Genomic DNA, 13,201 nt, shown 5'->3' on the forward strand with positions numbered 1-13,201 from the left:
CTGCACTCTTGTCCGTCAATAGCCACACTTCCTGCATGAGGTGGGCCCTGACCAGCGCTTGGTTGGAAAGAGGGTGAAGGGGCTACTGAGGCAGAGTGGCTCAGGGCTGCTTGGGCGGGGCATGTTGGGAAAGTACATATTTGGAATTTAATCCAGAAAAGAAGGTGTATGTCTCTTGACTCTTTGCCTGCTTGCCCAGGGAGAAGATCTTAGCTGTGGAGTGTGGTTACTGGGGTCTAAGGGCAGCGAGTGTTCCTCTGTGAGTCTCGGAGGCGGTAGTTTTCCATTGTGTGTCCTTGTCCAGGCTGTTGTATGAGCCTTTTTCTCCTAGGAACTTTCTTGTTCATGGAGGCAGGGGTGTGGTGTGAAAGAAACATAGCTCCTGTCCAGAGGGAGTAAGAGGCATGTGATACTGAGCCAGAGAGTGGCCTTGGCCTGGGCGCGTGGAATCACGTGGCCCTGAATGACACAGTCTACTGTGGAAGTGGTTACCAGTCAACGCATTTATGGAATGTGCTGGTGGGGACAGTGGGTAACAGGGTGGCCAAGTAGAAAGTCCTGCTGTCTGATGACGTCCTTTCAGCTTCTGGCTCGGAACAATGTGAGGTTAGAAGCACAGGTGGGTAATTAATGGCCATGAGATTAAAGAAAGATAATTCAGGGTTCTGGATCCACAACATTCCTGTTCTCCACCGTTACGGAGAGCTCTGTGGTATCTCTAGCCTAGTTGTCCCTTCATCAGAGAACTTTAGCTCAGAAATCTGTCCTTTTCAACCCCCCCCCCCTCGAGAGAGAGAGAGAGAGAGAGAGAGAGAGAGAGAGAGCGAGCAAGCTTGCCTTTTAAGGACCATCCACCTTGTTCTCATTGGTTTGGGATTGAGTAGGCAGGCCATCCAGCAAGCTCTGGGGATCTGTCTGTCCTGGCAGTTGGGATTACAAGTATGTACCACCATGCCTGGCTTTCACTTATGTCGATTCTAGGATTGAACTCAGGTCCCCATGTTTGCATGTATCTATGTGATCATTTGTGTGTGTGTGTGTGGGGGGGGGGGCTGGCATGAGATCACCACGGTGTGCCTGTGGAGGTCAGAGGACAACCCACAGGAGTGGACTCCCTCCCCCCTCCCCCTCCCTCTCTCCCTCCCCTCCCTCTTCTTCTCTCTTCCTTGGCCTTCCAAGATTCATAGGTAACTTCTGAGCAGGAGTGGTGGAGTGGCACTAGCATGCCTTAGATGGTCCTGTCCTGGTAGCCGATCAGGCTGAGTACTGAAAGGACCTTTCCACTCCCTTTTTGTTCCCACATTGCTCCCCCTCCACCCTCCCCTCTCCATTCCAGTTAAGGCCAAGGATAGCAACTCTTAGTCACCTTCTGAGACTTTTCTCTTCTCCTCAGCTGTTTGAAGGCTTGAAAGCCTTTCGGGGAGTTGATAACAAGATCCGATTGTTCCGGCCGGACCTCAACATGGATAGAATGTGCCGATCTGCTGTGAGGACCACGCTGCCGGTATGAACATTTGCATTCCCTTCTATTTCATGGTTATTCTGCTCTCACATCCAAAAAAAATCTTTGATGAATAATTGCATCAGACAATGAGAGTGAATGCTGACTTATGTATGTGATGCGTTCAATTAGAGGTCAGAGGATACCTTGAGAATCAGTTCTCTGTACCACATGGGTTTATGGCAAGCCCCTTAAGATGCTGAGCATCTTAATTTGTACATTTTAGTACCTCTGTACGAAGAAGAAAATTAAAACCCAGTCCAGGGAGGTTAAACCACTTGTCCAAGGCCACTCAGAAGGAGGACAGCAAAGTGATCTGCGGTTTCCTGGCCCATGCAGTCATGGAATTGATTAAACTTCATCTCTGCTCAGCACCCCCAAGACCTGACTTGTTGTTGGCACAGGTTACTTGAATAGCCAGCCATCCTCACATCTGATACCTCTGCAATATGATCATGCTCCTGTTCTATGATCATGCTAGTGCAGTGTGATCATGCTAGTGCATTGTGGTCATGCTAGTGCACTGTGATCATGCTAGTATACCATAATCATGCTAGTGCACTGTGATCATGCTAGTATACCATGATCATGCTAGTGCAGTGTGATCATGCTAGTGCAGTGTGATCATGCTAGTGCACTGTAATGATCATGCCAGTGCACTGTGGTCATGCTAGTACATTGTGATCATGCTAGTGCACTGTGGTCATGCTAGTGCAGTGTGGTCATGCTAGTGTACTGTGATCATGCTAGTGCACTGTGGTCATGCTAGTGGAGTGTGATCATGCTAGTATACCATGATCATGCTAGTATACCATGATCATGCTAGTGCACTGTGATCATGCTAGTACAGTGTGATCATGCTAGTTAGTGTGTGGTGCTGTTCTACCTTGCATAGTACATCACGTCTCTGAAAGTGTCCCCCTCTGGCCTGTGGATGAGTGGAAGCTGCTTGATCAGTTTACAAAGCACACTTGTCACCTTTGGGATAAGCTGACGTCCCCTTGTCTTTGTGACCAGTATTCAGTTCAGAACATGCCCTCCCTGTTGCAATTCCTCATTGGTATCTCACCATCAGCTTCCTGATCTGAAAAGCCAGAGTTTCAGTTTCAAATAGGCAAATTTTATCTTTATTTTCCCTTGTGGTTTGTTTATGTTTTATGTTTTCTGCGTAAGAGGTTGTTTTAAACCTTAAAGTTGTAGATATCTATTTTTTAAAATTACAAGCCATGATGCTTTGTTATACTTGATCATAATATCCAGTTATAATTGAGAACAGAAGAGCTCACAGATATCAATTTTTAAATAGAAGTAATAATATTTTATTGATTTTTGAGCATAAAATCCAACTATAATTGATAAGAGACCACAGATGTCCACTTTAAAATAAAGATTATAACTTGTTACATTTGAGTGTAAAAGTATAACTGATATGGGAGTATGGTCAATAGGGATCTAACATCTTTTTCAAAAATCTCATTTATTTATTTGGGGGCAGGGAGGTGAGTGTAGAGTTCAGAAGCAACTTGGCTTTCTTGCTACCATGTGGTTATCAGGCTTGGCGGCATGAGCCCTTACGTGCTGAGCTGAGCCATCTTGAAGCCTCAGAGAATCTAACGTCTTATCTTTTCCTTATGAATAATTCATAGTTTTCCAGAGGGATTCACAGATTTTTTTTTTTTCTAAAGCATTTATTACGGGTACCTTTCACGATGTTTCTTGTTAGGAAAGAGTGAATAAAAGCTGTTGAAGGAGCCAATCGGCACTGCCACATGGGGGCAGTTTTGAAAATTGAGCTTCTGTCCGCTCTCTGATCTGGGAGTCTGACTCTCTGTCCTTTGCTGGAACTCATTAGGGATTCTGTCCTTTCAGGTGTTTGACAAGGAGGAGCTCCTAGAGTGTATTCTTCAGCTTATACAGATCGACCAAGAATGGGTTCCCTACTCCACCTCTGCCAGCCTCTACATCCGCCCCACGTTTATCGGAACTGAGGTACGGCCTGGCTCCATTTAGGGGAAATATATATATATATATATATATATATATATATATATAATTTAAAGTCTTTAAAAAATTTATTTTTATGTGTACATAAGTGGGCGCGTGTGAGCCACCATGTATGTGGGTGTCAGAATTGCATCTTGGGTATTGATTGGTTCTTCTACTATGTGTGCTGTGGGGATGGAGCTTGGGTAGTTTGGATTGGCAGAAAGTGCCTTCATCCTCAGAGTCATCTTGTATGCCCCAAAGGTAATTTTCATTTTTTTAATCACTCACCCCACCACCACCACGTGAGCACACACACACACACACACACACACACACACACTGCACTTACACATATCCCTCCCTGTACACACCTGTCCCAGTAATGTTTGGCCTCCCTTGATGGCTAGTTCTGGGGTGTGGCTCCCTCATGACAGACCCTTGGAGATAGATGCGGTCATGCTGTAGAAAGTTTGTCAGGGAGAGCGCTTGGTTTTATTTTTTTATTTTTTTATTTTTTTTATTTTTTTGGTTTTTCGAGACAGGGTTTCTCTGTGTAGCCCTGGCTGTCCTGGCACTCACTTTGTAGACCAGGCTGGCCTCGAACTCAGAAATCCACCTGCCTCTGCCTCCCAAGTGCTGGGATTAAAGGCGTGCCCCACCACGCCCGGCTTTGGTTTTATTTTTATTATCCTGAATCCTTAGCAATTCTGCTAAAAAATAGGAAGAGAGGGCCCCCATTCGAAGAAAAATTGCTGAAAATGTACTTCACCAGGAGCTGGTAGGGAAGGGTTGGATAATAAAACCTAGGGCTGCTAGATAGGCCAGACTTGCTGGCAAGTGCCTTTATCCACTGAGCTATCTCACAAGACCCACTCTTTATAAGATAAATCCATTGCAGATGACTTCTCTGTCTGTAATTGGCATCTGTTGAGAAACAAGTATTGAACTGCTTTCACATTCATTTATTTTATGGGCGTTACACCTACATGTATGTACATTCTACATGTGTGCTTGGTGCCCTAGGATGTCAGAGGAGGGTATTGGACCCTATGGAACTGTAGTAATGGATGGTTGTGAGTCACTCTATGGGAGCTGTAATGAAACCCAGGTCCTTTCAACACAAGGTTTCTCTGTGTAGCTTTGGCTGGCCTGGTACTTGCTCTATAGACCAGGCTGGCCTTGAACGCCAAGTCCTTCTGCCTCTGCCTCCTAGTACTGAGATTAAAAGTGTGTACCCACACGTGGCTCCTGTGGCTTGATTCTTGCTCAGCTTGCAAGGGTTGGTGGCTACAGGTGTGGGTAACCTGCCTGACTCAAGTATTTAACTGTAGTTTAAAGTCACTGTTCGCATCTTTTGTTTTTTGATTTTTTTAAATGTGTTTTAAAGGCTTCTTCGCTTGGTTATTCCTCTGTTTTAAAGTTTTATTTCCTTTAAACCTCACCCATGTGAATGTTAAAGAGCTCACTTTCTCCGCAGAGACACCAAGTTGTATCCCCAGGTATCCATTACACAGTTCCACATTGGATGAATCAATTCCATATTGATTGCAGTGCCTGTTCACAGCACATCAGGTTTTGATTGGTAATGTCTGTTTTGGGGGCTTCCTACCCATGTCTTCTCTTTATGTAGTTTGTTGCCCCCGTGCCTTGCCGTGGTCTTTGCTCTCAGTGTTGTGCCCTTGGCTCCCTCACACCCAGCCTTGGTTAGCTGGCCTCTTTGGAGATGTCTTAACTTTAGAAGTTAGTAAGGGACTTGTCATTTGGCTGACAAACCTTTTCCTGGGGAGCCACAACACATAGCAGATAGGGAGCCCATAACAGACTGAAGCACATGCCACCAAAATCCAGCATGGTGAGCCTGTGAGTCTCATCATTGTTCCTTACAGGAATATGGGTGAGGGGTCACTTGCTGGAGAAGAAATGACTCAAAGACAGCTGCATCACAAGCCCACCCCAGCACAGGTGACAGCTCCCAAAGCTGGGGACCTGGAGCACGCCACAGCCTGCAGGCAGCGCAGCAGGTTGGCCAGTCCTTTCCACGTGCCTCACAGTTGATCTAAATCTCTCCCAGGCGGCTCCGCTGGTTTCCGCTTCCGCCACAGCTGGTTTCGCCACAGCTGGTTTCCGCTTCCGCCACAGCTGGTTTCCGCTTCTGCCACAGCTGGTTTCCGCTTCCACGGCAGCTGGTGGGGCCTCCAAGTCTTCTTTGCAGCTTAGCTTTTCTGAGACAGATTCTCAGCTTTTATTGCCTGCTCTAGCCCAGAGTGTTGGGGTGGCGGTCCTGAATCAGGGGCACCCTGGAACTGTTTTGAGTTGTTTAGCTTACAGCTTGAGGAGCTTCTGGGATGGATGGAATGTTTCAGTCTTGGAATGAAAACACAACAGCTTACTTGTTATTACTATTTAGCCTGAGGAGACAAGTTCTCATTAGCCTAGCCCCACTAGCCTAGAATTTACCCTGCAGTAGCCCAGGTTGGCCTCATTTTTATACCAGTGCTATTGGGCCAGCGTCCCCACTTCTGGGATTGGCGGCTTGAATCAGAATCCTTTTTTTTTTTTTTTTTTTTTGGTGGGTCAGGGTCTCAGCCTGTCTCCCTGATTGTCCACTTCAAATTTACAGGTAATCTCCTGCCTCTGCTTCCCGAGTGGGATTGCCAGCACATCCCCACCCCCCACATCTGGCTTTGTTTGCTTTCTCCTCTACCCAGCTTGAGCTAGCAGTTGGAATGGTAAGGTCAGAGCAGTGAGGAGAGTCCTAGTCTTATGAGCCATCTCTTACTGTGCAGCCCTACAGCTCAGAGCAGGCCCCACACACCTTGGGTTTTATAAGCCACATAGTCACTCAGCCTGTCCCAAGCCTGTCCCATCACACCGGAAGGAAAGGAGCGGGCCAGCGACTGTGAGGGACAGCGAACAAATGACATTGTCTGAGAGTGACCTGTTGTGTTCTCTTCCTCTTGACCCTTTCCCAGTGTCCCTGTGCACTTGACCTTGTGGGCATTTCTGCTTAGGACTGATTTTAGATTTACCGAGCCGTGTTTCTCAGGTCCTAACCTCATGATCTGACTTTTCCTTGGCATTCGTTTTCAGTTTTCTTTCTTTTTTTTTTTTTTTTTGGTTTTTCGAGACAGGGTTTCTCTGTAGCCCTGGCTGTCCTGGAACTCACTTTGTAGACCAGGCTGGCCTCGAACTCAGAAATCCGCCTGCCTCTGCAAGTGCTGGGATTAAAGGCGTGTGCCACCACGCCCGGCTCGTTTTCAGTTTTAACACTGAGTTTTAAGCTCTAGGACCACATCTCCTGTCAGTATGCTGCACCCTCACACACCCTATGGTGCTGGGCCTGACCTCTCTGAAGTGTCATTAGCCTCGAGGTGAAGCCTCAGTGGAAAAGGCTGTAATACCTGTCATTTGTGTCACTGACAGCTTCATTTCTGTGCTAGTGACTTGAGCGGTGGAGGGTGGGGCCTCTTTTTAGTGTCAGTAATGCAGGAGGCAGCTTTGCTCACAGACCTGTTTCCCAACTGCAGGAGCTTAGCTTGGTGACTTGGAGGAGGGAGGAAGAGGAGTGGGAGCAGGCAGTGGAGGAGGAGGAGGCTGGGATCCTCCTGTTTCCACTGCTGCACCTTGCACATCTTACTGCCCCAGTCAGGGTTTCTATTCCTGCACAAAATATCACGACCAAGAAGCAAGTGTGGGAGGTAAGGGTTTATTCAGCTTGCACTTTCCACATTGTTGTTCATCACCAAAGGAAGTCAGGACTGTAACTCACACAGGGCAGGAAGCAGGAGCTGATGCAGAGGCCATGGAGGGATGTTACTTACTGGTTTGCTTCTCCTGGCTTGCTCAGCTTTCTTTCCTATAGAACCCAGGACTACCAGTCCAGGGATGGCACCACCCACAATGGGCCCTCCCACCCTTGATCACTAATTGAGAAATGCCTTACAGCTGGATCTCATGGAGGCATTTCCTCAATTGAGTGTCCTTTCTTTCTCTGTGATAACTCCAGCTTATGTCAAGTTGACACACAAAGCCAGCCAGTACACCTATGGTGTTGGGCCTGGCTTCTCTGAGGTGTCATTAGCCTCGAGGTGAAGCCTCAGTGGAGAAAAGTTGCCAGCCCTCCTTTGTCCTTTTCTGCTCACCCTGCGGGACATTTGTGAGTCTAAGTGTGAAGTCACTGTTCTCAGAAGTGCCCTTCAGAATCCTCGAAAAGTAGCCAGGGACTCATCACCTGAGCCCACCGGGACAGAGCTATTCTCTAATAGCAAAGCCTGTGGGAGGTCAGCAATGGAACCCTGAGCTGGCTGACCTTCAGATGTAGTGGCTTTGATGTTATTTGTGTGGGACAAGGTCTCCTGTATCCCAGATGGGCCTGAACTCACTTTGTAGCCCAGGCTGAACTTGACCAAACGGCAATTCTTCTGCCTCAGACTCTCAAGTGTTTGAGATTACAGTTGCTTGCTTCCGTGCCCATCTCTATACCCATTTTCTACAAGGAATGTCTTACTAAGGTTTGGTTGTTTTTCTACAAATATTTGATAAAAATCAGGAATAATGGTGTTGGAGAGATGGCTACTGGCTAAGAATACTGGCTGCTCTTGCAGAGACCTGAATTCAGTTTCTAGCACTCACACGGTGGCTCACAACCATCTGTCACTCCAGTTACAGGGGATCTAAAGCCCTCTTCTGGCCTCTGCAGGGACCAGGCACACACACAGTACACTTACATACATGTAGACAAAACACGCATGATAAAAATGGTCCTGCTTTATGGAGAGACACTGGTTATCAAAACAGAAAGAAATGAGTAGATTGAAGATGTCTATTAGTCCGCCTTTGACAAGAGGGTGCTGGAGAACCACATACCACAGCACCTCACGCAGGCTGGGGCACTTGCTCCTGAAGTGACATCTAAAGGATGTGTAAGATGGGCTCCAATGTTGGATGCCGCCGGGATGAGTCTTAGTGTGACCGGCTGCTTTGTCACAGTGCCACAGTGAGTTCATTATTTTTCAGTTGCTATGATTAAATACCGTGAGCAAAAGCATCTTGGGGAAGAAAGAGGTTACTTTAGCTTATGTGAGGTCCTGAAGGATGGGGCTCATCACGTAGGGAGGGTGTGGCATTGGGCAGAAAGTTGGTAGATCACATTTCCATTGGCACAAGGGAGAGAGGGAACTGGGGTCAGATTATAAACCCTCAAAGCCCACAGCCCTGCTGCCTAGTCTGACTTGGCTCCTCTAGCACGAGTTGCATCTTCTAAAGGTTCCATCTCCTTTCCAGACATCTCTACCATCTGGAGACCAAGAGTTGAGATCTGTGAGCCTTTCTCTCACAGACTGAGCAGCTCAAACTGCAGTGTTTTGGAGCCTGGGCATCCATGCCTGATTGTGGCTGGCTTCTGGTGGTACCTTCCTTCCAGGTGGTCCTCCCTGGCCCTTGTCTGCCCATAAGGGAGAGTTTCTGTGGATTTTTCTCTCTATAAGGACCCAAGTCTGGCAGGAAGGCTTTACTCTTGTGACCTCCCATGATGCACCAACCTAAAAGCCCCTGTGGCTTTGGACAGTCATACCAGAGCTGTGATCTTACTCTCTGCCTGACTGGATTTGCGATCCCCTAGCAGCCATTCCTCTGAGTGAGTCTATGAGGGTGTTAGCAGAGAGGTTTAACTGAGTAGAGAAGACCTGTCCTGAATGTCGTGGTACTGACTCACGGGCTTGGGTCCCTGACTGAACAAAAGGGAAATGGTGTTGAGCATCAGTGCCCATCCCTCTCCCTGCTCTCTGACTGTGGACCCAGAGACCAGACACCCACATTCCCTATGCTATTTCTTCCTTATAGCAGTGAGAAAAGTCATTAATGCAGGAGTCAGGGCTTCAACGTGGACTTCAGAGGACATAATCCAGTTGGTAATAGAGGTGGGGAGGGCAGGAGAGGACCTGGAAGGTGGAGAGGGAGGAGAATTGAGTGACAAGTCATGATGATCGGGGATGGAGCTCAGGCAGCGGCAAGTGCATTCAGGGAAGGTCTTGGGTACTTACTGTATTGATTATGTCTATTATTATTATTATTATATGTGTGTGAGTGCTTTGTCTGTGTGTACATGTGTGCAGCACATGCCTGCCTTATGACTGGGGATGTCAGGAGAGGGTTTTGAATCCCTGGGAACTGGAATTACTGCTTCTGTAAGGCATATCTCACTTGGGTGCTGGAACTGTTCTTGGGTCCTTTAGAAGCAGAAGGCACTCATAGCCCACCTAGGCATCTCTCCAGCTCTAAGTTGTTGCTGCTGCTTCTCCTCCTCTTCTTCCTCCTCCTCTTCCTCTTCTTCCTCTCCTTCCTTCTCCTCCTCCTCGTCTAGACTTATTCAGCCCCAAAATCTTATGCAGCTAAACTGGCCTTGACCCCCAATCCTCCTGCCTTAGCCTCCCAAGTGCTGAGATGATAGGCATGAGACATGGTTCCATTTTCTCATTTAACTCTGAAAGCTTTTAAAACAGAAGTCTCTGAAAGCAAGCGAGCTGGTCTTCCTCTGGACCCAGCCACCTTATTATTTGCTTTGTTGGCTTCGGTCGGAACTGTCCTCCCACTTGCGGGCTGCCCTGCTCCCTGCCTCTGAGGCCACACTGTAGACTAATGGAATTTCTCAGTTCACTGACTCCTTTCTGCCACCCTTCAAATAACTCGTGACATCCCCCCTTCTGTGAAGGGATTTCTGGGTGACCCAGAAAGAAGCGGCCTTTGTTTCTCACCACACCCAAGGGCCATTTGTCTGTGCAGAGGACTAATGGGTCTAGTTATTGCTTAGCCCCATCTCCCAAAGCTAAAACAAACCCACCACGCTGAAATGTTCCTGAGACAAACAGACTTGGCACAGGCCATTTGCAGTGTCCACCGGCCGCTGACATCCTTATTCCCTACTTAGTTATGTGGCTTTTCTTCTAGTTAATAAGAAGCACACCTTTATTATCCTTGTCTGTCATTCGGTTGGCATTACATAATAAAATTCACTTAATAGGAGCACAGGATATCTAAATTGCTTTTCAGGGTAGAACAGGGGATTGGAGCAAGGGGCTAAGTCAGGGATCCTGAGTGTGTGTGTGTGTGTGTGTGTGGTAGTGGGACAATGCCTGTCACCAAATCTTTCTTGAAGCCTAGACTGAATTTTGACTCAGTATTGAAGCGGCATGGAGACTTTCTCCCCACTTGCTCTCCAAGGAACGTCCGTGAGTTCTTTGAAGATTTGATTTTTATTTTACTATCTGTGCACATGGGTGCTGTGCCCATTTGAGGCCAGAAGGGGGCATCAGATCCCTGGAATTGGAGTTACTGAGATTCCATGTGGTTGCTGGAAACTGAACCTGGGTTCTCTGCAAGAAGAGCTGAGCCGGTGCTCCAGCCCTCTCAATGAATTCTTTTCATGGAGAGACAATGGATGTAAGCTATGGAAGGTTCCTACGCCATCGATGGTCCACAGAGGAACTTCAGGTTTGCAGTCGTGAGTGGAGCTGGATTAAATTTTAGAAAATACATTCCTATGCACAGCCTTGGCCAGCATTAACAAATGCTATTTATTGTATAACTTAGCTGTTGCTAAGGATATGGATATGAATGAAGCGACTCATCAAGATGCTTTGTCAGCGGGAGATTTGATGGCTGTGTCGAATTCTGCGTCTTTCCATCTGTGCTCGCTGCTGCCCCCTAGTGGACTAAATGCAAACTAACTTACCAAGGTCAGGAAAGCACACGCACACAAAGGAATTCACCTTTGCTTCTGTACTGTGTACCCTCACAGATCCTAACGTCCCAGCCCAAATGAGGTGAAATTTAGCACAGAGAAAAAAATTATTAATTTGTAGCTACTGTTACCTTTTTTTTTTTTTTTGTATAATGCAATTGTATAAAATACTTGGTGTGTGTGCACCAGCATTCATGAGGTAGGGGACATAGTACTATTAGGTTGTACATAAGACAGACAATTCATTCAGAAATTTAGAAGCTAGATGTGGCCTTCAGATAACAGCTAGCATATCATATCTGAGTGGTCTCTCTGGATTCCTTATCATTTGAGTTGGTTAGTCTCCTGTTGTGATCAAACCGTGAACAAGGCAGCTGGCAGAGGGAGGGGTTTATTTGGGTTGATGGCTACAGAGGGTCAGCTCACAATGGCAGGGGAGGAATGACAGATGGCAGGCAGGAAATCACATCCTTAACCGAACAAAAGGCAGCCAGGTGAGACCCTCTAGATGTGAGGTGCTGCCACCAGTGAAATTCCTCCGGGTTCTTCTCCAAAGAAAGACTTCAGAGGCAGTTTATCTAGCAAAGCAGAATATGCATTTCAAAGAGAGCCTGGAGCAGTATGGACCATAATGAGGAGCGGCCCACTGAGTTCTGGGTTGTGGATTTTGAAACTTTACATTGCAGTAGTCTATGCTAATTATACCTAAGGGGTCTCCTGACATTTCATACACGTTTATAACATATTTGGACCAATCTCCTCCCATTAACCCCTTTTCCTTTTCCTGACAAGTTGTGCTATTTTTAAAAGATGTTTTTTGGTTATTTATAAGGCAGGTGGCATATTTATTGGATAAAGTGACTCCTTTCCCCCTGGGTTAGTGTGGATTGGGTCTCCCTTTTTAGGGTATGTCTTCCTCCCAGCTTCTAGAAAAGCCCCAAAGGGAAGAGAGACTGAGAGCTACAATGGGAGTGTTTGACGGGGAGCTGGGGGTTCTTTGAGCCCTCACACCCTCACTGGTGTTTGTGTGTGGCAACTAGGAAAGTGCGCCTCCTTTCCCTGGCTGCCTTTGCTTCTGACACAGTAGAAACATCCTAACTGCAGCTTCAAGGCCTCAAAGAGGTAGACTTCCTCAGTTATCTCCCGTCTGACTCCTTGCCCACACAGTCTCACCCTTGAAGAAACTCTCAGAGATAAGATGGTTCCCCCAGAGCTGGGACAAACCAGGTGTGGATCTGCGCACAGTCTCCCTCCCAGATGAGAAGACAGTAGAGTTCTCAAGCTCTTCATCCTGCAGGGCGAGAAAATACGTTCCTATTAAAGAACAAACACCTTTAATCTCAGCATCTGGGAGGCAGAGACAGGGGGATCTCTGTGTTGGAGGCCAGCCTGGGCTATAGAGTGAGTTCCACGACAGCCAGGGTTATGTAGAGAGACTGTCTCAAAACAAAAACCAACCAACCAACCATATTCAAACTAGCCCCACTGCTCTCAGACTGGTCTCTCTGACTCAGTCATGTAGTTTACCATCAGTTTATTCTAGGGGCTCAGAGCCCTGCTTGGTCCTCCTGATAGAGGGAGGTGGGGGGCTTTCAGGTGATATCCTTACCCACAGACAGTGTGTGTATGTATGTGTTGTATGTGTATGTGTGTGAATGTGTGTGAGTGCCAATGTATGTGTGTGAGTGTACGTATGTATGTGGGTGGGTGTATGTGGTGTGTGTATGTATCTGAGTGAGTGTGTATATGTGAGTATGAATGTGTGAGCTGCTGTCGACAGCCAACCAGTGAGGACACTGTCCCTTGTGAATAGTAACTGTCATGTCTGTTCTGCTCTCTGGTACTGGACTTTAACAAATAAACACTTCCATAAAGTTTTATTTGGGGAGTTTTAATACAAGCCCAGGTCTTCTTTTTTTCGGTTTCTCAGTGCTACAGAGTGAGCTGAGAGTGGAGGATGCTTCCTTCCCCTCTGG

At 47.1% G+C, this 13,201-nt stretch overlaps 1 protein-coding gene across 3 annotated transcripts in view; it reads left to right on the forward strand.

Moving 5' to 3' along the window:
* Bcat1 (branched chain amino acid transaminase 1) overlaps positions 1-13,201 on the forward strand; it is an 80,729-nt gene that overhangs the window by 43,064 nt on the left and 24,464 nt on the right. For all 3 annotated transcript variants that reach the window (XM_021164869.2, XM_021164868.3, XM_085839782.1), the window contains exons 4-5: positions 1,394-1,504; positions 3,371-3,490. In XM_021164869.2, coding sequence (XP_021020528.1) covers positions 1,394-1,504; positions 3,371-3,490 — 231 coding nt within the window. The remainder of the gene's footprint in view (positions 1-1,393; positions 1,505-3,370; positions 3,491-13,201) is intronic.

The sequence above is a fragment of the Mus caroli genome, unplaced genomic scaffold (assembly GCF_978045245.1).
Source record: "Mus caroli unplaced genomic scaffold, Mus_caroli_1 scaffold_7, whole genome shotgun sequence".
Taxonomy (NCBI): Eukaryota; Metazoa; Chordata; class Mammalia; order Rodentia; family Muridae; genus Mus; species Mus caroli.